This window comes from Lepeophtheirus salmonis, chromosome 5, assembly GCF_016086655.4.
Source record: "Lepeophtheirus salmonis chromosome 5, UVic_Lsal_1.4, whole genome shotgun sequence".
NCBI lineage: Eukaryota > Metazoa > Arthropoda > Copepoda > Siphonostomatoida > Caligidae > Lepeophtheirus > Lepeophtheirus salmonis.
Genome location: NC_052135.2, coordinates 2,743,185 through 2,768,201, shown reverse-complemented (window position 1 = coordinate 2,768,201; position 25,017 = coordinate 2,743,185). Strand labels below are relative to the sequence as shown.

Below are 25,017 nucleotides of genomic sequence, written 5' to 3'. Positions count from 1 at the left end.
TCTTAGGAAGTAACAAAATAGTCTGTAAGATTGAAACTTAATCATTTGATTATTATACATTGGTTAAAACTACTAATCAAATTTCTCTTGGAATGAAATATCTGACCCAAATCATCTATATTAACAGTAAAATAATTTTTGTAGTAACGAGAGTAAAAAAACAAAATAAAAACAATGAATTTGACTTTAGATAATGTTTAGCAACGCAGAGGCGTCTTCAGGAGTATGGGATGTCCGAATTCCGCCAGCCAGGCCCTACAGGACGCGGCCTTTTACTTGGCTTTGCCAAGTTTAACACATACGAGTTCATATATGTATGTATCCTTATATACTCTTAAAGGATTGCATCTGATCCTTGAGTCATCAATCACATCATTCTACAGCGGCTAATACTCTGATATCTGCTCTAAACTTGGTTTCAATAATGTAAATAAATTTTTTAAAGATACACACTAAAACTAACTTGCTAATCTTCTTCTTCCTCTGTTATCATATACCTAGCTCCCTTTTTTTATTCATATGTAATATACATTCTCCCTTTTTCTGTTTGTACAATAATGTAATATCTGGATTTTTTATTTTTTGGGTGTGAATCTACAACCCATATCTTAAAGAAAACTTTGAGACAAAGGGGATAGATCTTGTCTTATGAAAAAATCAATTTATTAGCGAAAAAAAAAATCTTGCACTTCCCAGCTCAGGAATCTGATTTGATCATAATAAATCATAGCTATTTTATGTATAAAGTCTGTATTTGTCTAGGTTTTTTTTTTAAATTTGGACGTTATAAGCTTAAGTGCAAGAATTTTCATTATAATAGAGAAATATATTAATAAATTATATGCAACCATGTCTCCTTTCTTCAATTGGATCCTCCATTGATTTCTTATAGGAGTGTAATTATAAATGTTAAGATATATTATATAGCGTACACAATTTTGTAAAATAAAATGTAGGATTAAATAACCTAATTTGTAAATTTATTGACTGTCGTAACTAAATAATGATTCGAAAATTGGTGCTTTTTTTTAATCAAAATTTTATATACGTACTCAATTCGTATTTTTACCAAATATGTCGAAGAGTATCGAAAGTCTTATTGAAAAACAATATTTTTCAAAAATATTATTTATTGAAAAAACAATAAAACTCTGGAGAGTCTTAACATCATATCAAGTTAAATGGTTTTTTTAAACTAATGTTTCTTTAATTGGTCAGATGGTGTTGCACTGATTAAGTATAAGTAAACATTATAATTTACATTTACTCCATATCACCTAGAAATCTTCTTTGAAGCCCTTAAACATAGAATACATTTCCTTCTCTAGGTACGATCGGTTTAATGTTGGGCACCAAGGTCCTCTAGATGGGGGTAAAGTTGGAGTTATTTTCCCCTTCTATTTAGTTAGAGGCTTCCACTTCTGCAATAATATTTTTGAGACTCGGTCCAAGACAAAACTATTTGGTCTGGTTCAGTCCTAAGTGATTTTTTCTAGAACGATATAGACTGATATTTCTGTCCAGACTCACATTTCTTAATATTATTTAAGTTGTGTAACTTAATTTGTTCAAAAGGGACTTGACTTTGCGTTTTTGTGTTACTTTGACCTCTAAAAATGTAATAGTTAACATTTATAGTACTCCTACAAAGTTTCATCAAAATGAGTCCGTAACTTTTTCCGTATCTGGTTAACAAACAAACACACTAAGGGGACAGCCTAACCTAACCATTTTCCTACCTTAGTTTGAATAATTTTTTGAATGATGCTAATGTATACACAAGGTGTGTTCAAAAAATAAGGTTACCTTTCAAATTTGGCGGCCAACGTATATTTGGTATGCTAATTTTTTTATGTTAGTACATTCGAAAAAGGACATATATTTATTGTTTAAAGCAATACAATATGTTTAGTTTGTTTGTGAGGCGCATAATGGTTATAAATATTTTGCGAGTTCTTTTTTTTTCTATACGCCTTTTTTCTCTTCCATTTGGACAGTTGGGTTTGGTTTCGATATCATAATTATATACCCATGAATGTCACCAGTTATGATCCTTTTGAACAAATCTGGATCATCATTGACGTCTGTCAACAGCACATAAACGTTGTTTATGTGACGATTATTTTTGTCAAAATTAAGGAGTTTTGGAACAAACTTCTATAACACTTGTCTCATGCTCAAAACATTGGGGAAAAATTCATTGTACAAGCTAACCGATATGTAAATATTATCAGGAAATTTTCAACGTGTTTTGGCGTCCAGAGCGAGGCTTGTCCTTGCCATCTTTCCGGCTATCTTGGAAGAGTTTTTACCACTTATAATTTTTTTTTTACTCAGATCAGTTTAAACGTTTGCCATTGTCAAACATTTCAAGTGTTTTGAAACACTTAAAAATACTTATAAACATTATCCTTCTCAAAAACAAACTTAACAGATTATATAGCCTTTAATAAAAATAATAAATATACGTTGCCCGCAAAATTTGAATTGTCACCTCACTGTTTGAACATACCTCGGATGTGCTTAATTAAGAAATTTACTCGTTTGTTATTGGCATAAAGATGAGCTCAAGTTTAGGTCTATATATGTATTCACAAATAGATAAATTACGTGAATTTTAACCAATATTGGACATACACATAAATACTAGTGTGGATATTCAGAAACCTCTTTTATCGGTTCCCGATATTTTTCGGCAATTACCGGAAAATTTATCGAATTTAGAATTGTAGTTATCCTGAATCTGTAATTACTAATAAGTTTCTACAAGTTGATTATAATCAAACTCACATATTGGTAAGATGCAGGCTCAACCAGTTTAATTTTGTACTCAATTATAAACAAAATGTTGGACTTTGTGGATGTGCGCAATACTCATTTTAACAAAGTTTGGGATCACTTTATCCAAAATAGAAAAATCCAGCAGAACAAATACAATTATTGCGGCAAAATTTTAATGGATAAAGGCTCAAATACAACTTTCATTCGTGAGCATGTGAAGAGAAAACATGAAATCAACATTGATGAAGACCTCTCAGAAGAAAACAAAGGTTATTGGAAAATATTTCAACCCCATAACAAAGCCTAAAAAAACTCTACATGAAAAAATTGCAAGAATGTGGGGCTCATAATAACATTTCATTCTATGGTATTGCTTCTAGTGAAACTTTTCATGATTGCTGATTATATTCTACCCAAGTACCACTCTGAAATTAGAAAAATTGTTAGTGAGCAGGCCGAAGATCTTACCCATTCCATCAAACAAGACGTTTTCGAATTTGTAATAAAATTGAACAAGAAGTATTCAATATTATTGGATGAATACAAAAGTATCCCAAATCGGTAATCACTACTATGAATGAAAATTAATGCAAAATTGTGATTTTAAATTTTTGATAGTCTTTGACATTCATTTTTATAAAGCTAAGATAAATTAAAATAATAATTTTTCTTTCTGTTGACGTTACATGAATATTAATTTTCATATGGGAGAAGGAAAATACGTCAATCTAGGGATTTTGCGCGTTAATGTTTCTTTGGTAGCTACTAAAACATTTGTTACTGTGGCTGTACATTTAATAAAGATTGGGATTGATTTGGATCATTACGTAGTTGCTGCAACGAAGGATAGAATATGAATAAATGGGGAGACGTAATTAAACCCGTTAGCATAAAATGTATGAATAATTAAACTCATTGGGCTATTATTAAAGTCCTTTTTGAAAAAAAAAAAAAAATGGAAACTTTTTCTAAGTTATTTTACCAGAGAAGAAGATTTTTCCAAGGATGATAAAAATAAGACCAAATAGGATTTAGACAAAGAGGATAAAGAAGAAGAGGATGGCAATGAACAGTTGAATATTATGACCGAAAACATAATTAAAAACAACAATATTCTTGAATTTCGAAGGGATGTTAAGGCTGTTTCGAATAAAGTTAGACATTATTTGAAATTTTCTAATAGAACCCTGTAAAAAATGACAAAAATTTACAAAAACAAATAGTTTTGAGTAATGAAAAGGAGCTCAACCTTCTTTTAGACCAAAATACTTGTTAAAATTTATATGTGGAAATGATAAGGAGTTTCCTGGAGGCAAGAAAACACTTAAAAATTGCAATGATTCAAATAGAAAAGAAGATAAATTTTGCTCCAGAAGAAATAAAACTACTTGAAGAACTTTTGGAATCTTTGCTTCCATTAGAAGAAGCTATTTTTTCCAATCTTTTTACGTGTGAGCAGTTGATTATTCACACTACAAATGACGTGCAAGTTAGTCAAAATTTGAGAGATGCTTTTATTGAAAAAGTCCTTGATAAACGTCAGTCTGAACTAATCCACTGCATTATTGTGAATATTATACTTTTTAAAGAAAATATGCTTTTGATGTTGCCATTAATAAAACAAAATTTGTCAATCGTACAATCAAGTTAGTGATAATACTTTTATCAAGTAAAAAGGAGTCTTGTAATCAAGAAGTAATGGAAACTGTGGTTATCCAATAACAAACCTCAACTTCAAAAGGCCAAAATTATAGATTAAAGTTTATGGAGTTTTTAAATAAGAAAAAAACCATGACATTGTATGACCAAAAGTGGGTACTTGAATGAAGCTAAAGTCCTTGTACCTTTAAAAGAGGGACTCTAAACAACTTTTAATTTTTTATATCAAGCTTCGCAATCGACTAGGAGATTTATCAATATTATCAGGAATCTCAAAAAGATTTATAATTTATCATCACTAATAAATACATAAGTGCACCTTTTTTTTAAATGATTTTTTCTTTGTAATCCAGGGATCGAAACATCTTTTGCATTAACTTTCAAATTTGCATTAATTTAAGTGTGATTCTTTTATAATATCATTCTTTTTAAAATATAAACAAATATCTCAAGTTGGCAAATAATGTTCCTATACATATATATATTGAATAAATTTCTCTTCAATGTCTACCATATCCAATTTCATTTGACTCCATTCAGATTAAGATGAAGTACAGCATGCCATTATTTACTACCCTGTATGTACAATTTGAAAATGGAATCATGCTCATCAAAATCCAACGTGAATCAGATCCGGATCACAGGCCATAGTTTACCTATAAATGGCCTGAAATCACTACAATCAACTATAAGAAGAAGAAAAAAGAATTAATAACCAATTACTTGCACATTTGTTGCGGCAAAACAGAGCATTAATTTGTCCTTAAAACGAAAGGACACGACATTACATTAATGTATATTTACAATTTCAATTGGAATGCCACATGTCATTTTCTATATTACATACATTGGCGTGTTTATTTCATAAACGGTATTAAATACTAATATTAATAAATGTCATAATTAATGTTGTTGCAATACATTCCCTCTTATTTATTAAGAAAATTTATTTTTTATTATTAAAATTAAGTATAATTTTTGTTTGTAAGGTAGATAGAACACAAGGTACACCTACCTATTTCAAGCAATAGCTGGCCCGCAATCCATACACTTCATTCCGTCTACCATTGTACCATTATTCAAAAGGAAATTTTTATAGAACTTTTTTTACACACAAGGAATAATGAGAAACATTTGTTTAAACTGATTTGTTTTGTTTTTTTGCTTCAGTCATTGAATGCATCCCAAAGTATAAAGGTAGTGTTAAAAGCCTGAAATTGTGATACGAAGAACTACATAAAGATATCCATAACTTTTCTTATCTCTATGGAAGATAGGATGAAATGAAATTTGTATAAACTTTCCTGAATAATCTTCATTCGTAAGAAATATGACGTAAGATCCTTATTCTTTAATTTCAAAATTACTATTTTTACTTTTCAATCATGTATTGGGCCCCACTTTTGCAAATTTGTATAGTTATTCTAATATAAGTTATCGTCTTGTCTAAAAAAATGTAAATATCAAAAAAGTATTTTTTTTTTTTTTAAAAGTTGTAATTCGGTCAAATTTAGTCTCTTTAAAAAAAATAACTCTCAAATATGGCATTTATAACGAAAAAAAATACTGTGTCAAAATTGTCAAAAAGCCTCTTCCTTTAAAAAAAAAAAAAAAATACAATTCCACTGATTATATTTGACTAAAAATTAAGTCAAAATTTCATGACACATAATTTTCAATTATACTTTAAAAGAATTTAAGATATTAATTAAATTTAGCAAGGAACTGAATTGAGGGCTTTAGTAACTAATAAAGCATTTGAGAGCTTTTTGCCTATTTATAATTTATAAGAAGAATTTATCTGAAAAACATCTGCAAAGGATTTAATTTGATTATTTGAATGTTATCTTAAGCTTAGGCGTATTGCACAAATATGCTCATTTCTAGGTGTGTACTTATTTAATTTGTTAATTAAAAGCAAAATTGTTTATTGCGGAAATATGAAGAGCTGTCTCCAAAAATGAAATTTCATAGCCTTATTTCTGGGCTGTCGAAAGCTCTCGAACATATATATTTTTTAATTTTTGAAAAAGACAGAAGGTAATTAAAAATGCATTTTATAAAATCAAATTATAGTATTGGTAAATGGCCCCCTGCCCCATTTCTGACAGCCCTACAGTACATTAATTCCCTACCCAAAGTAAAAGTGAATTGCCACCAGGGGTATTGCTAGTTTTCATCAGGTGGGGAGGGGGGCTTAGTTTCGAAAATGAACAATACCGTAATACAATTGGTTTATTATATACAGTGTTGAAAATCCAGTGTAGAATGGGCATGTTTAAAAAAAGAAACTGATAATCAACATGGTAACCCACACAATTTTGAGGAATCTTTTGGACGAGAGAAATAATAATGTTTTTCAGTAGATCAGCTACAATTAGTTGTGACAAGAGAGGAAGGGGAAACAGATATAATCAAGGACATTTGCTAGAACTACTCCGGTGTCGATCCCCAATTCTACTCTGAGTCTAACAAGGACTTACAATTATAACTCGTCAACAAATCCTCAGTGTCTTTTATGAGCACACATGATCGTTCATTCAGGTTTTAAATATAATTGAATCTATTTAGGAAAGGATGTTCACTACTCAGGAATTAAATAATAATGATAACTGCTAAGGAAAAGAAAATTCATTCTTCAGATTACCAATTCCAAAAAAAAACCGGGCCAGCTAAATAAATACAACGGATTTTCATCATTAATCGAGTCCCAAAAAAGAAGTTCGCAACGCCATTAGTTACCACAATTATCATGCATGTATGTACAGTGCACTGTACATACATGTATGCCAGTTGTGGTACATTGTACACGTAATATGTGTATAGACAATTTATTTCTAAAAAGTTTGCAAATTATAATCTTCAAACCTCAACAATTTTCCCTTCTAAAATGTAGAAGTTTAGTGTTATAATATGAGTCTTGTTTGTAAGAGTAAAATTGCCATAATAAATTAAATTTTGGAATTATGTAAATTACTAAAGTGGGATTTATCTCCCCAAAAAGAAATCAAGGAACTTCTATACATATTTTGAAAGGGAAGAGTAGTTAAGGTTTGTTGAATAATAATGTGCAAAGTTCTTAGAAATAAATTGTGTACATACGCAATTAACCTTAAGTGCTAAACTCTTATATAAAAGCTAAAAATAAATTAATATGAACAGTTTGAAAGATAAATTTGCTTTTTAAAAATATTTTTAAATTAGGAGCAACTCTGTATAAGAGATAAGATTTTTTGTTGTTTTTCTAAAAGCATTATTTATCAGTCTGGGAAATCTTCAAATGGCAATTTTTTTTCAAAAACGTAATTGGATTTGTATATGTTTGCTATATAAACTGTCAATGGGTGCGTATCAGAGTGCGAAGAAACCTCATATTATCTTTTGAACTAGATATGTAGTAGCATATCAAATCCCCCGTGTACTTCCATGTTAGATTAGAAGAATCCGGAATGTTTATGGCTTAGACAGAGTATATCGCAGCTGTTGAAATATGAAGAGCTCTAAATTCTTCATTTCGGATAGGGTCGCCTTTCGTCAGCTTCTCCGCTATCCTATTACTACAGCTCGAGAGAGCTAACTCCATGGCGCGAGTTTTTGTGAAAGCACTCAAAATATTTGAAGTGAGGCCGAATAACAGCATAGCAGTCGAATTCATCACTTATTCTAGCTATGTTAAGCAATATGCATTTTTCAGTATATGTAGTGAAGAAGAGTCCACAAAAGTATGAATAAATGTCTTAAACAATTTGCCCATGTCTTTCCAAGGAGCATTAAAGAATATACATCCTGAAGATATTTGAAATTGCAAAGTAAATTGCTTTACATCTTTTGTTTTACCGGGTGTCCGGAAAGTCCTGACTTATTTCTAACTTCCAACTTCATTAAGATCTACAAGGACTAAAAGTAGAGATATAGAGAAATGTTTTTAATAAAAAAACTTTGCTTGGTTATAATCTATAATATGTTTTTAACAATTTGGCCTTTAGCTTCCATAACAGCCACAACACGGGGACGGAAGGAGGAGCAGGTGTTCTTGATGTAGGTGGGGTCCATCTTGGCCCAGGCCTTGGTGATACTGGCCTTGAGAGCTTTGGTACTGCTGTGGCGTTTTTAGCAAGCCTGCCTCTCAATGTGCGCCCAGATGCTGAAATCCAAGGGGTTCAGGTCGGGGATGAGGGGGGCCAGAAGTCCTTAGGCCAGAATTCCACATTCTCCTTCAACCACTTCTGGGTGTTCTTGGCTGTGAGTGCGGGTGCCCGATCCTGCTGGAAACAAACCCTCTTGCCAGGATACTCCTTCCTGATCCATGGGACCACCTTGGTCTTGAGCACCTTGATGTAGTCCTCCGAGGTGAGTCTGTAGCCCTCTAGGAAGAAGACTGGAGGCATGGGTTTACCATCTGAGCCAACAACTCCAAGCATCATGATGCTGGCTGGGTGCTTGGTCATGGACACATATTTCTCAGATCCCACATAACCATTAAGGCTAATGTAGCGATCATTTTTGCGGTTGAAGACTGGATCCACTGTAAAAGTTTTCTCATCGGAAAAAATGAGAATTCTGTCCCCATTGCTTTTCATGTTGTTCAAAATCTTCTTGCATCGGATGTATCTGGCCTTCATATTGGCCATGGACAACATGGGACGGGTGGTGCAGACCAAGGACTTGCCCTCAATATCCTTGACAATGTTGGCAGCAGTAGTCTTACCCATGTTGTTCTTCTTGGCAATTGTTCTGATGCTCAGAAGAGGGTTTATCTTGATCTGGGCCCTGATCTTCTTCCTAGTGGCCTTGCTGGCCTTTAAGACAGGTCTCCTACTTCGAGGCTTGTCTTCAAGGCCTTCCCCCTTGTCCAACCTCCTCTTGATCCTGCCAATGGTGCTGGTGGACATGCTGGTGGCCTCAGAGATCTCCTTGTGGCTGATTCCTGCACAAAGCAGAGCAGCTACTTCATGTCTTTCGGCCTCCATGTCAAAAACAATTATGAATTTCGAAATGTTATTGAAACAAAACTTGTTAATCTGAAAACGATATTTAACTTTTATTTACGCAACATTTACGTAAAAAGTCTCTGAAACCTCGAAAAAAACCATCGAAGGTACCGGTCAAGACTTTCGGGACACCCAGTATAAATTGAACCCATGATTCTCTTCTTCCACGATATGGACAGGTCCAATATTTTTAGAACTTGATCACAGATTTTGTCAGCGTCCTCCTTATAATTTAATGTAAAAGACATTATCAAATTCCATGGAATGGGCATCATGTGATTATCTGCGGTTCTCTTTACTGGATAAAATTTTTTCCCACCGTTGAACATTGAGTCGTTGCTCAAATCGTGAAAGGAGATAAGATAAGACTAACCATACCATTTTTTTTGGGTTCCACAAGGCTTTTTAAAATAAAACATCTTTTTACAGTTTATTACAACTTTCTGTTCGTCATAAATTAAAACCTTTTACCTATGTTTGTACATAGGTATATGTACATATGGTTGTTAATTGCAGCATATGGAATCAAGAGGTTATTTATTGGGGTTTGAGATGGAAAGTTTGACAAATTGGATAACAGTTGGCATACTTAAAAGTTTGTTTTATGATATCAAAAAGAATACAATATTTGTTATTCAGAAGTGAAAAGTGATGTTTTACTCATTGAGTTGAACTTACGAGGATTTTTTGAAAAGTCCATGCAAAGTTCGGGAGATTGAACAACTGGGGTGTATCGAGGTTATGTGTAGCTAATTGCATCTTTTGGTAGAAGACACACTAACTTTCACCCAGATCAGTATATTTCTTTCTGTTTGGCATTCGTTTGAATCGAGGAATCGGCAGAAAGATTATGGCGACTTTCTTTTGGATTCGCAAGGAATAATCCTCATTGTCTATCTAGAAATGAGTAAAACTATTACAGGTGTACAGTATGTCCAAAAATTGATGTTGGTTTTAAAAAAAAATCATAAAATAACCTAAACAAGTAAACTTTATTTACTTCCCAATATGACGACATTTAAGCTTAATACATTTTTTATGCTTTTGGCATCCCTTCATACAGATTATTCAAAGTATCTGGATACATTTTTTCCCAATCTTTTGTCAGCTTTTTTTAAAATTCATCCTCTGAAGTTGCTGGCGCATTTTCATTGAGTTCCCTCTGGACCAAGGCTCACAAATTTTCAATGGGAGACAAATCAGGACTTTGGCAAGAATCCAAGTTGTCTGAACACCACTTTTGTGCCTTTTCGGATGGGTGAGCAGGGGCACCATCCTGCTGGAAAATGGCTCTTGATGTGTCAGACAACATTTTCCTCTTCAAAAGAGGTCCAGTTTCTTCAGTACGAGACAAAGCTGACATCAGAGACTTGCTGAGGATCTCCGTTACGTAGTACTCGGCCGTCACAGCTTGGTTTCGTGGAATCAGGTGAAGATTTGACACTGCCTGGTGGCTGATAACGGCCCAAACCTGAATTTTCAGAGGAAGTTTCACAGTTGGAGTGGGTTCCACATCTCCCTTATCTCTTGCCCAATCCCGATCTGTTTTGTAATTTGGGGCATGAAATAGCTCAAATGGATTTTCATCACTTAAGAGAATACATTTTCAGTCATCTGCAGTCCAGTGTTTCCGCTCACGACAGAATTGAAGACGGACCATCCTTTGGTTTTCTGAAATTTAGGGTGCAGACGAAGTTTGTATGGCAAATTCAAAGACTGCCTCAGGTAGTTGTGGATATAGGACTTGGATATCCCTTTGAAGTCAATTTTGCTGAAAGTTTCCTTGTGGATTGCCTCTTTTTGGTAGAAGATTTTTAAATCACCAGTTTGGGAACTTTACCAATTTTTTTCTTCCTTCCTCGACCCTTCTGATTTGCAAGGGTTTGTCCATTCTTCCTTTTCTTACACCAATTCTTAATGGTCCTGAGAGGAATCTGGAAACTTTGAGCAACGTCTCTCTGGCTTGATCCACCCTCTATCATGCCAACGGCCTTGACCCTGGTCTCCAAAGAGTGATCTCTCACCATTTCAGATATTGACTTTCAACTAAGATCCTGTGGTGTATTCTGAGCCCTTTTATATACTGATGTATGATTCAATAATCTAAAATTATTGAATCAGAAAAATTCAATATTACCTAATGGTTGTGTCAGGCAAATTTCATAATATTCGGGGGAAATTTTTTTTTAAAACTATAAAACGGATATTTTTAATATCTCCATCAATTTTTGGACATACTGTATATTATTCATCATTGTTGGACCGTTTGAAAACCGAGCTACAAGAAAAACGGCCACGATTGGCCCACAAAAAAAGTCATTTTTCAATCACGACAACCTCACACTTCAGCAGTTGTGGTCGTAAAATTAATGGGTTCCAACTCAAGATGCCACAGCACTAGAAATCTCATGCACCTTCACTCTTCTGTCATCCATCACCATATCATGGATTTTATCAATGATTTCTGGAGTAGTAACCTCAACAGGGCGTCCAGCATGTTTAGCATCACTTGTGTCCATATGACCACTTCTAAAATTTAGAAACCACTTAAAAACTGTAGTAGTCAAAAGTGCAGAGTCCCCTTAATATTTATCAAACTTCTTTTTAGTCTCCTGAGAAGTTTTGCCTTTCATAAAATAATTTTTAATAAACACAAGAAATTCTTTTTTGTCTAATTTTTGAAAATCACTCCACTTCCTCAATTCAAACAAATGCCAAACAGAAAGAAATGGTAAGTTGGTTCGTGTTCTTCCAAGAGATGCTACTAACTAAACATAACCTTAATGTACGCGCCAGTATTGCCATCTCTTGTAATTTGCACGTACTTTTCAAAACTACCCTCGTATATCTGCAGTAGGGATACTCCAAATATCCATTCAATAAAATTAAAAGAAAAAGTTTGACTGATGATTTCTATGTTTTATATGATTGACTGGGACTTTTAAAAGAATAAACCTTTGAAAAGTATATTAAAAAATTGCGACCCTAAGAGAATAAATACTCTAACAGAATATTCCCTACCTACATATATATATGTATATTTATGGAAAATACATTATATGACTTAACTTTACTTTTGCTCATTATAATTAAACATATGTTTGCCATGTGTGTCTTAAATTAAGATCCTCCAAAGGCATGATTGTTTTTTTTTATATCATAGTTTGCGAAATTATATTATTTAAATATTTAATACCAATTGGAATTTGAAATAGCTTTAATTTATGGGTTTAAATGCATATATTATTAAAAACCTACTTGAAATTATATTATTGTTAAGTAAGATGTATAAAGTTGTACCTATAAGAATTGCAAAATGAGTCATAACTAAGGAAATAAGTAGAGTTGTAAAACGTAATCATTTAGTGTATGTAAAATAACACATTCTAACCCTGAGAATTTCTATATTGTTTTAATGGGGGAAAACAGTTAATATGTTTTGGCTTTTCATTAGATTATCTTCAAAATGAAAGAAATCAATGCAACTTCCACTCAGTATAAAGCAAGGATAAAGGCAAGAAAGACTCAGTTTTCGATGCTCAATTTTATTGTCAGTTCAACTAGGACTTACACCAGGGGCGTTTGCAGGGAGGACATGTAGCCCCTCTCCCAAATTAAGGATTTGGTTCTTTTTACTATAAAATTTAATATTTGATGAAAAACTTAATTTTTCCATTATTTTATACAAAAAGTTTAATTTGTATAATTTTTTTCCAAAAATTTTATTTTCTGTGAATATCTATGAGTTTTTTAAATTTTTTGGAAAAAAATTGATTTTCCAATTTTTTTTTCCAAGAAATATCATTTTGTGTGAATAAGTATGATTTTTATAAATTTTTCTTCAAAAAATTTAATATTTGAAATTTAATTTTCAAATTTTTTCCCCAAAAATTAATTTTTTTTTGTGAACAGCTGTAGATTTTAGAATTTTTTCTTCAAAAAAATTAAATTTTGTATCACTATTTGTGAATTTTTGAAATATTTTTCCAAAAAATTTTAATTTTTTGTGAACAGCTTTGGATTTTTGAATTTTTTTGAGAACATTTGTGAATTTTAGAATTTTTCTTCCAAAAAAATTGATATTTGAATTTTTTTTTGTAAGTATGATTTTTTTAACAGCTGTGAATTTTGAAATTTTTTTCCGAAAAAATTTAATTTTTGGATTTTTTTTCAAACAAATTCCAAAAACCAAGCCTCCCTCCCAAAAAATATCATCATGTGGACATCCTGTACACTTATAACTTCCGAACAAATTTTCATTGTTACTCTCCGTCATTTTGTAGAACATGCACTCGTGTTTACACTTTATGCTTCTTTGTTCTCTCCTCAAGAATGAAGAAATAATACAAACACCTTTACAAAATAAAAATAAAAATATTTCCAATTTTCGTTTCAATAGTAAAATAAGCATGGATTTAAAGGCTAGTGATGACTTCGCAAGCTTTTGGACGTCAAAAGCTGCAAATGCTTATAGAACTGCACATTTGTAAACGATACTGGGTACTCCTTGCAAACAAGGTTTTTCTATCTTTGTAAATCTCAAAACGAAATACAGACACCTGTTGGATCCTGAAGACAACATCCAAGTAGCAGTGACATAAAAATCCCGGATATTGAGACTGTTCTATCAAGGATGAAACAATATCATTTTTCCAATAGCTAGAGATAAAATATTCCAGTTTTCAATATTTTTTTCATTAGAATTATTTGCTTTTACTTCCGAATGGTAAATGAAATAAGCAAACAAACATCATGTCACTAGTTTGGGGTAAATTAATTTTACTCTACAAGTTCTTTTGGGTTATCACTAAAAAAAGTTAACCGACCCCTGCATTAAAACCAAAGGATATTGCACTTGAAAATAAATTACTTTAAAATTAATTGATTCATTGATTTTAAGTAGATATTTTTGCAAATTATATAAAATACTCTAAAAATACATTATTACTAAATGCTAAGATCCTTCAATCAGACTTTCATTTTAACGATTTAAAAAAAAAGAATTTAATGACTTTTTTACATTCAATTAAAAAAATTTTTTTTTTTGCATGTTTATGTGGTAACACTTCATCCCTTAATTGCTGTGAGTACATAAGAAAAATAATGAAAATCGTGACAAAAACGAAAAAACAAATAAAAAAACCTCAAGTTGAATCAATGTAATTTTATCAAAAGGATAAAAAAAAGCAATTACAATCAATCCTTGGATTACGAGTAATGTCCGTGTGAATAAATCTATCGTAAAACCAAAGTAACTCAGAACTTGTTTTTACAAAAAAATATCATTAAAACCTCTTCCAGACATAAGAAGCAGAATGGTTATCATCAGGGCCGGTACTAGGATTTTTCTTTTGAGGAGGGAGGATTGATATTTTTTTTCAAATTTTTCAACTCACATTTCATTTTTTCTGACTCGGTTATGAGGTGGAAATAAATAAGTAAGATTAAGGTTTTCCATGTACTATATTCCTAAAAATGATAAAGGGTCCTTAGGATTAATAATTTGGTACATTTTATATCCATTTTCCTAAACTTTGTCAATATTTAGTTAAATTACAGTTTTTTTTAGATATTACTACCTATTTCTTAATAAAATATCCTTATTAAGAAAGAAGGATATATTTTATTTTCTAACATAGCCTTCATTTCAACTTTTTGAAGCCACAACCTAAATAAACAAAAATTCCGAGTGACATGCCATTTTTTAGACTCAAATACTCCATCAACTGGATCTGAAGGCTTTTAATAAGTAGTTTTTCAAATTATTTTGATGAATAGCTTATGCATAACACGAAGCCCGTTTCTATTATTTTTCTTCAGGGAGGAGACTTTTTTACAAAATTATCAGGGACATCCACAGGGAGCGGGTTGGAGGGGCTGTAGCCCCCTCCCTAAATTATGGAATTTTTGCACTTTATTAGACATTTTTTTCGTCATTAGGGCAAAGTATGCCGCAGAGCAAAATATTTAATATCTGAAATATAATTTTTGGAATTTTTTTCAAAAAAATTCCAAAAACAAAGCAAAATTCTGACCAAATGAAGGGAAATAGCGGTACCTTTAAGGTTCAAATAAGATTTTACATCGTTTGTGGGCATCCAATCATCCTCTTTAATTATTCCTATTCGTCTTAAGATGGACTTAGTGACATTTGGAAGAATTCGGGTCCTTGAATATGTCACTTTTTCCAGTATTTTGGAACAAAAACAGTTTCCATTTCTACAACAAAAAAATAATTGTTATTTATTATTATTGGCTTGGGTTTGTGTTAAATTTTTTTCAAACTTGAGAGTGAACATTCTTACCAAGCTGAAAGCTTGGCATGATTAAAACCCGGGATGTTTACATCTCTTGAAAAAGGCATTAACGAAGTTTACAACGGTTTTCGTTTTTTAAAACACTTGTTAATTAAATGCTACGCCGTTCAAAGAATCATATTAAAGGGGCGTCCGTAGGGGAAGAGATGGAGGGGCTGTAGCCCCAATCAAATAAACAAATTTTCGATTCTTACTAGAAAATTTAAAATTTATTTTAATTTTTCAGATTTTTGTCCAAAAAATTTACTTGTTTGTCAATAGGATTTTTGAAATTTTTCTACGAAATATTTAATCTTTCAATTTTTTTTCCAAAATGCATAATTTTCTTTAAATAGCTATGAAATTATGAAATTTTTCTTGGAAAAAGAAATGTTTGAATTTTTTTCTGGAGTTTTGAAAAAATAATTCAAAAATTTTATATTTTGTGAACAGTTCTGGATTTTTGTAATTTTTTAAGAAAAGCTATAGATTTTTCAAATTTTTCAAAAAAATTTAATATCCGAAATTTTTTTGAAAAAAATTTAATTTTAATTTTCTTTTTTCAAAAAAAATCCCAAAAAAAGCCCAAAAACCAACATAGGATGTTTACATTGCTAGAAAAAAGGCATTAACGAAGTTTACAATAGGTTTCTGAATTTTTTCTGGACTTAAGAAAAAAAAATTCAAAATGTTTTTATTTGAAATTTTTTTTAATCTTTCAAATTTTTTTTCCAAAATATGTAATTGTCTTTAAATGGCAATGGAATTATGGAATTTTTCTCCGGAAAAAAAATATTTGAATTTTTTTTTGGATTTTTGAAAAAAATTTAAAATTTTTATATTTTGTGAACAGTTTTGGAATTTTTTGAGAAAAGCTATAGACTTCTGTAATTTTTTTCCAAAAGATTTAATTTAAAAAAAAAATCCAAGAACCAAGCCCTTCCCCCCTCCCCCTCCAAAAAAAAAAATATATATATATATTTATATAATCCTGCAAACACCCTGTATTACTTTTCACCAATAGTATAAAAATTAATATCTTAAAGCATACTACAAAAGAGGAAAACACACATGGTAGTTTCTTAAAGGAAAACTACAGATGTTACATAACATAACTGTTGTTAATAGACCTTTTCTTGTAGTGAAATATATATGTTTAAGTGTATACAGGCTGGACCGTGATGACCAGCATTGTTCTCCTTAAGGCTTTTTTATTATTGATGAAAAAGTGAAGGAAAATCATTTCTCCTCATAGTCATAGGAAATTATAAATTAGTTTTTTCTTTTCTTCCAAAATAGATACACGATAATCAATTTTTGTTGTGATGTATCAATTATAATTGTTATCCCTTGAGCTATCTTTTTGACAAGGTCGTATTCCATCCATATCCGATAAATGTTTAAATTTTTCAACTTAATAAGCGCTCAATTATTCATATAACTTTATACCTATGTTTAACGCACTGAAAAAGTTGATTAAAGACCCTTATGTTCTAGATCTACAACATCATTTTGGACATGTAAAAAAACCCGAAAATTAATATGGTAACCGTAACAATTTGGAGAATGTTTAAGGAAATAAACAAAATTATTATTAAACAAGGAAATTGAAGGAATTACTTTGTTTTTAATCCTCAATTTGACTCGTAGTCCCATAAGGACTAATTCATATAACTCTTGGGCGTAACCCTGCATAACACTTGTGTCGGGGTGTCCAAAGGATTTTTCTTTTTTTGGTATGGAAGCTTGGTTTTTGGATTTTTTTCAAAAATCCATAGCTATTCACAAAAAAAAATTAAGAATTTAATTTGAAATATTACATTTTTTGGAATAAATTTTCAAAAATCTATAATAATCCAAAAACTTGAAGTTTTTGGAAAAAGACTTACAAAAACCGCAATTGTTTACAAAAATATTACATTATTTAATTTTTTTTTGGGAAAAAATGGCAGAAATCTATAGCTATTTAGAGAAAATTAAAGTTTTTGAAAACATATTCCAAATAAAATGATTTGAAATTTTTTTTCCAAACATATAAAAAGCTATTCACAAAAATTTTTTGAAAAAAAGTCAAAAATTAAATTACAACTATTAAATTTTTTGCAAAAAAATTTTTTTTTCAAAAATCGATAGCTTTTTTGGGGGAAAAAATTTAGATTTTTTTTGGAAATTTAGATATTGAGGTGGGGCTACAGCCCCTCCAGCCCAACCCCTACAGACACTCATGGCGTGACTCATGAGCAGAAACTTGTGGTTACACTATACTTATACTTTGATGTTCTCTCCTCAAGAATGAAGGAATAATATAAATGCTTTAAAAAATATAAAAAAACACTGTGGAGGTTTGCAACAACTAAAAAACCCTTTGGGATCACAACCCAAAGCTATCACATCTTATTTTCTTCAAGAAAAAATGTGTTCTTACTCAGAGTCAATATGACATTTCTATTGTTAAATTATTCCAAATATTATTTGGATTTGATTTAGTTTCAATTAAATTTTATTTGTAGGATTGATAACTAGGGCTGCTGAGGTAAAGTCATGGAGTCCGAGTTGGTTGTTCGGAGTCAGGAGTCGGAAAATTTGTACCGATTCCAACTTTGGGTACAAAAATTACTATAATTTATCTAAACAAACTTTTTTTATAATCTAAGGCTAATATAGAGTATTCGTATAGTAATTTCCTAAATGGTTATAAACTATATCGAATATCTACTAAATAAAGGGATAAAAATTACTATAATTTATCTAAACAAACTATATCCAAGGCTTTTTATAAGGTTCTAAGGCTAAAATATAGATTGTATTCTTGTTTATATAGGTAATTTCATATATTTATTTTCTAAATGGTTATAAACTATAGGTATTCAGTACTTTATAGTCCATATAATCACAATTCCCAAACACTTCTAAAGTCTAAAGTTACATTGGGTAGAACATAGCCACTAGCCGTGTTAGTTCATTAATTAGACTTGTGAATAGTCAATTTCATCAGAAAAAAGTATAACATTGCAGGGAGTGAGATGATGTGTGTATAGATGTTGTGTTCCTCGGTTACGAGTAGATAAGTTATTTTCTGAAACTTGTGAATTTACGAGCAATTGATAAATTTTGTTCCATTTCATTTCTTGTTCATCTAGTTAAATATCTTATATTCCAAATATTTTCGTTATACGTAGCACAATTATTTACTACATACATATAACTAATAACTACCTATGGCTATAAATTAATTCTATATTTAAAGTACATATATAGACTCAATCGCACTTATAACTAATTACTAATTGCCACAAATCCTATAGTTGTTTTTCTCTTCCGTCACGTACATTTTAATCATGACAGTTACTCCTTGAGGCAAAATCCTGACATGCCTCAATAATTAAAATCATGAAAGCTTCACATCAAAAATATCTAAATCAAGTTTAAATTAGGTAGTTATATTTTTCTTTTCGAAAGTTTACATGTCCTCCCTCCTGTTCATTTCCCAATATAATGTCTTAATAGCTATGTAGTTTCTGGCAAATTAATAGGTGGATATACACTGTTTTTCGTGTTGAACGACCACCTGTCTTTTTATAAATTCAGTTCATGGCTTGGTTCAAAAAGCAATGGCTTTAATCCACTCTTTTATGTATTTTTAAATACTCGGTACGTTAAATCATGCAATTGTTATAAACCTATCTTCTTATGACACCACATAAATTAAATATTGTAAAGGAGTCATTGTCTTATGAGATAAAGTAGAAATTTTCACTTCCCGAACATAAGTTGAAATGATTTCCCATCTCTGGCTGTGGTCAAAAGGGGATCCGTATAAATAATACATTTGTCTATGTATATGTATTATTTTTATGTGATGATAAATGACTGAACCACAGGGTTAATAAATAATATTTTATCATGTTAATAGAGAAATTTTTATGTTATGTTCTTTTGGGATCCCTTCGACAATAAGCTTCAGATGTGAATGGATCATTTGTTTTTATTTCATTGGGAATATTTTTAGTTATTGACTCAAGAAGAAAAATTCAACGTGCACAGACATACCTTGCCAAATGGACAGTTTGCCAAATGACCATTTGCAAAAAAAATAAATAAAAATAATAATAAATACTACTTTGATCAAAAAGAAATCGTTATTTTCTCATTCCGAATTCAATTCTCAATTTTTTTTGTTATATTATTACCAAGGTTGTGCCCGGTTCAGTTCAGCTGTTTTATCGGTCCCAGTTCTTTTATTTTAACGGTGCGGTCTCTGTCTCGTTTCTTTTTTATACAGGCTCAGTTTGGTAACAGTCACTTAAAACAAGGGGCTTCGCTAGAAAATTCAGGGCCCGGATATTCTGAAACTGAAACTACCTTATACGCAAAGTGGTTAGTTCCCCAAGTTCCAGTAGGGAGCTCCAAAGCTAAGGTTGCTTAATACAATGGTTTTCAAAGTGGGGGCCGTAGTTGGAGGCTAGGGAGGGGTCGTAGGAAGATAGATAATTGTTGATTACTTTCAGTTTACATATACATAGTACACATTTTTTGTATTAAAGGGGCCTCAGCTAAAAATGTATTAGTGTAGGGAGGCCTTGGGATAGTAAAGTTTGGGAACCCCTGTCTTAAGAAATATTATAGTTATCATATTATAGGGTGCCGACAAGTTTAGTAGCGGACCTGGATCCATAATCTACCCCACCCTTCCCTCTTTTACTTACACTGTCTGGTCCCTAAAACCACTTTTCCAGATCCATAAGAAGCCCTTACGTATTTAAAACTCTGATAAAACAATACAAACTCTCAAAAATAGAATTTGAGAATTGATTTTGGAATTATAAAATAATTGTTTTTTTTTTCTGCTCTGATAAAACGTTAAATTATTTGCCACGAATTTCAATGATAAAGTAATTATAATTGATTAATAATTGATTCATTTCATTAAGAGGATACTTCAATAGCTGAATCAAACCACTTTTAGAACCGTTTGTAACAAAAATCATGACGACTCACCCATAAATATATAAATTAACAAGGGAAAAAATGTTTAAAGAAAAGAGTGTGTCTGAAATTAATCACATATTAGTTAATGAACACAAAATTATTGCGATTCGTTGTAAATTATTAAATATTTTATATATTAGAATTGGAGTATCTTAAATGGAAATCATACTAACATAGTATTCATTAAACGTTTTATCTTTTAAAATTGGAGTAGCAAGAATTATATTGGATCCAATATGGGCCTTTCAAATAGAATCTATCTATTTCTCTTTAGTAAGCGTGACGATCAATTTTGGCTACTTTAAGTCTAATTTACAACACACCCAAATGGTTAATAAGAACGATTTGTTAATAGTCCATGACGATAATTCGTTACAGACTACAAATGTAATCCGTACACAATTTTGAGAAAAATCATTCTAGCTTACTTTTGTGTTGATGAGCCACAAATGTAGGTTATTTGTTATTGTTTTTTCAAAATAAAATTTGCGCATTGTTGACTTTTTTATTATTTCAAGAGTGCATTTAACAAACAATGTGTTTATCCCACCAAGAAATCCACATACCCTGTGACAATATATGCAATGCATGCATGAAGTCTCAGGCATAAACAAAACGTCATGTTCCTTCATCCATTTAACATTAAAGCCATATTTACGTACCTGCTTATGTTTAGAGTGCATACAAAATCCATGAATTTATTAAATTAACAAAACTAATTAAATAGTTATAAAGAAATAAAAAATTTCCGTTACAATTTTTATTCTTAAATATATTTTGGTCTAATGAAGCAAGTAGAATCATTCCAAAATGATCAACTTAGTGTAACGGCCAGAGAACTTGTGGTTATAATTAATAATAAGTGAAATTATTCATTATTTCATCTCTAATTACAATATCCAAAGAGAGAATCACACGTGCTGTCAAAAATGGAATGAAAATGATCAATATTTAATGGAAAATATGTAGTTGTATATTGGTTATAGGACACTTTGCCAAAGGACCCCTTTGTTGAAAAAAATTATAATATACTTGATGAGTATTTAATTCCAAAAATCCACAGATATTCACAAGAAGTTAAATTTTTTGGGAAATTTAATTTTAATTAAATTTCAAACATTAGCCACAGCTATTCACAGAAAATTAAATTTTTTGGAAAAAAAATTGAAAAATTAAATAAAATTTTCTTGTAAAAAGCAAAAACTCCTTTAGGGGGTGGGGGCTACAGCCCCTCCAGCCCACCCCCTGCAGACTCTCCTGATGAAACTTTATGATTATATACCATGCATATTTTCTCCTTTTCTTGATTTTCGTTGTAGATGATTGTATTTACATCCTATATATAATGATATTTTCCCCAGGTGTATCGACATAGAAAACTTTATGTTATAAATATCCCTTTTTAGATGCATCACTCCTGAGACATTTTTATATCTAAATATAAAACGTATCCATCTATTTTCATATACTTTACTTCATTATAATTGTCATACATATTTTTTCAGGGCTATGGGAAAATCAACTATCATACTGTTGGTCTTATTAGCATCTGATACTTTGGCTCGTTGCCCTTGGGAACAAAATTCTTTGTTTGAGGACCTTCAAACTCATTGTGAATGTGAAGTAAGTTCGGAACTGGGACTCTCAGTCGCATGTATAGATGTCAATTTTTTCAATTTACTCAAAGGACTAAGAGAGTATTCTCAAAATTCAGTGATAGAGTTCCTCACAATCAAAAACTCTACAATTCCAAATCTTGATGACTTTATCTTTAAAAATTTAAAAATAATCAGCCTGGAGATAAATGCCTGTGAACTCAAGTCAGTCTCGGATCATGCCTTTCGAGGACTTGAAAATACTCTACAAAGTTTAAGCCTTCATAACAATGTTCTTCGCTCAGTTCCAGTGGGTGCACTCAGACATCTCCGACTCGTGAGTGTCCTAGATTTGAGCAAAAATAGGATTAAATACATTACAAATAACGCATTTGTTACACTTCGGCTCAAAACTCTCAAACTCTCATTTAACAATGCAACCCTCTCTGAAAGTGCACTGCGTGGCTTAGAAAACTCATTAAACTATCTACACTTAAAATCCTGTCAACTCACTGGACTTCCAAATGCGATCCTGGGATTGAGTGGACTCAACTTTCTAGATCTAGCCTCAAACAATATACGTAGTCTTCCTCCTGGACATTTTCAAAACATGAACTCCCTTTCGGCCCTCAACTTAGAGAAGAACATCATTCAGAGTTTGGATCCTCTAGTGTTTCTGGGAGTGAACGATACTCTAACGTCTATCAGCTTATTGAATAATCTTATAACAGAGTATCCATTCCAGGCTATTCGTTCTTTAAAGAATTTAAAGGTAAGTAGATTAATATATGTATGTGTGTTCTAAGTATGTTATTACATGCATTGTACGTGTAAAAGCATGCCTGCCTTCGTTTGTAATTGATAAACAACCGTTAATGAAAGAAGGAACAATGACCGATGGATTTGGTAAAAGGAAATAATATAATAACATATAATAGGATTTCTCCTCAATTGAGAAAATATATTGTGCAAATGGTTGTCAATATATGTAGTAGTGATGGACGATTGATCGGAATTGGGTTTTTTTTTCAGGAATCAGCATCAGGGAAATAATGTTTAATTTACAATTCCGTTTCTTATTTTATAGTGCTATTTAAGTATTTATAACTTTTCTAAATTATGAAAAAAAATAGTTAAGGAAATTTGGCTCTTTACTAGAAAATAAGATGGATAAATTTTTTTTTCAAAACATTTTAAAATAGAAAGGGATTTTTTTGAGAACAGCTGGAGATTTTTGAAATTTTTTTTCCAAAAAATTTAATTTTTTGTGAATACCTGTAGATTTTTGAAATACATTTTCTAAAAAGTTTCATTTTTTTCTGAATAGTTGTGGATTTTGAAAAAATTTTAAATGTCAAATTGTATATTTTAGATTTTTTTTTGTAAACAACTTTAGATTTTTGATTTTTTTTTTCCCAAAAAAATTAATTTTTGCAGAATAACAATGAGTTTTTGAGATTTTTTTTTTTTAAAAATGGGAATTTTTGGAAAAAATTTAAATATCAAATAGCATATTTAAAAATTTAATATTTAAAATGTAATTTTTGAAATTTTTTCAACAAAAAACAAAAACTTTTATAAGCATTTACAAAAAAAATTCAAAAGCCAAGACCCAGGGATTAAAATATAATTCTGTGGACGTAGGAAATTTTTATTTTTAACTATTGATTTAAAATATTTAAGAATCGGAATCGTTATCAAAATTTTTTACTAGAATCGCATTGGAATCGGCATTTTTTTGGAATCGTCCCATCACTACAATTTAGCCATGAAAATCCCCTCCGATTTTTTATGTGAGTTGGGTAAAAAGTTATGAACAGATGTATATTTTCTGCTTCATTAAAACTTAATTTGTTTTAATAAGTTTGTTTGTTTCTTGTTAGAAAAGGATGAGTCATAGAGACTCATTCAAAAATAATATGTAATCATAACTAGCAAAACGAATAAATGTAGGCGAAAAAAGGGTTGATCAACAGCACCCACAAATCCAAGGTTACAAAGGATATACCCATAGCTCTTAAGTATGTGTAAATTAGTGTTGAGACTTGGTACAAGACCGAATTTTTTTTCGCAGTTCGGTCTTAAGTGATTTTTTCTGAAACAGTTTGGATCGATATTTCTGTGCAGACGTGATCTCCGACCGTAGACTGAAATTTAATCGTTTTTAAAGCGTGGATTTTTTTTTTTTTTGGTTATAAATTAGTGATGGAACGATTCCAAAAAAATCCTGATACAATTCTAGAACAAATTTCGCAATCCCGATTCTTTAAGCTATTAGGGGCGTCCAAAATTATGTATATATATATTTTTTTTTTTGAAAAAGAAATTCATATATATAATTTGATATTTAAAAAATTCATAACTGTTCACAAAAAATATAATTTTTAGAAAAAAAAATTCAAAGAAATAATTTTAAAAAGAACAACTAAATTTCTCATATTTTATATTTTTTTTTTGAGAAAAAATTATATATAACTATATTTTTGGGAAAAAAATGAAAATTTAAATTAATTATCAAATTTAAAAAAAATCAAATATTAAATTTGCTTGTAAAAAGCATAATCCTTAATTTTTTTTTAATTCCAAAAATCCATTTCAGTTCACAAAAAATATTTACAAAATTAAATTTCAAATATGAAATATTTTGTAAAAAAAAATTTACACTATTTTGTTGTGTATTTTTTTTTCATCCTTAGCAAACAAGTT

At 30.8% G+C, this 25,017-nt stretch overlaps 1 protein-coding gene across 2 annotated transcripts in view; it reads left to right on the top strand.

Moving 5' to 3' along the window:
* The first annotated feature begins 5,608 nt into the window (after positions 1–5,608).
* haf (leucine-rich repeat and fibronectin type-III domain-containing protein hattifattener) overlaps positions 5,609–25,017 on the top strand; it is a 39,875-nt gene continuing 20,466 nt past the window's right edge. For both annotated transcript variants that reach the window (XM_040712350.2, XM_040712351.2), the window contains exons 1-2: positions 5,609–5,775; positions 22,222–23,083. In XM_040712350.2, the coding sequence (XP_040568284.1) occupies positions 5,771–5,775; positions 22,222–23,083 (867 nt within the window). In that variant the 5' untranslated portion in view covers positions 5,609–5,770. The remainder of the gene's footprint in view (positions 5,776–22,221; positions 23,084–25,017) is intronic.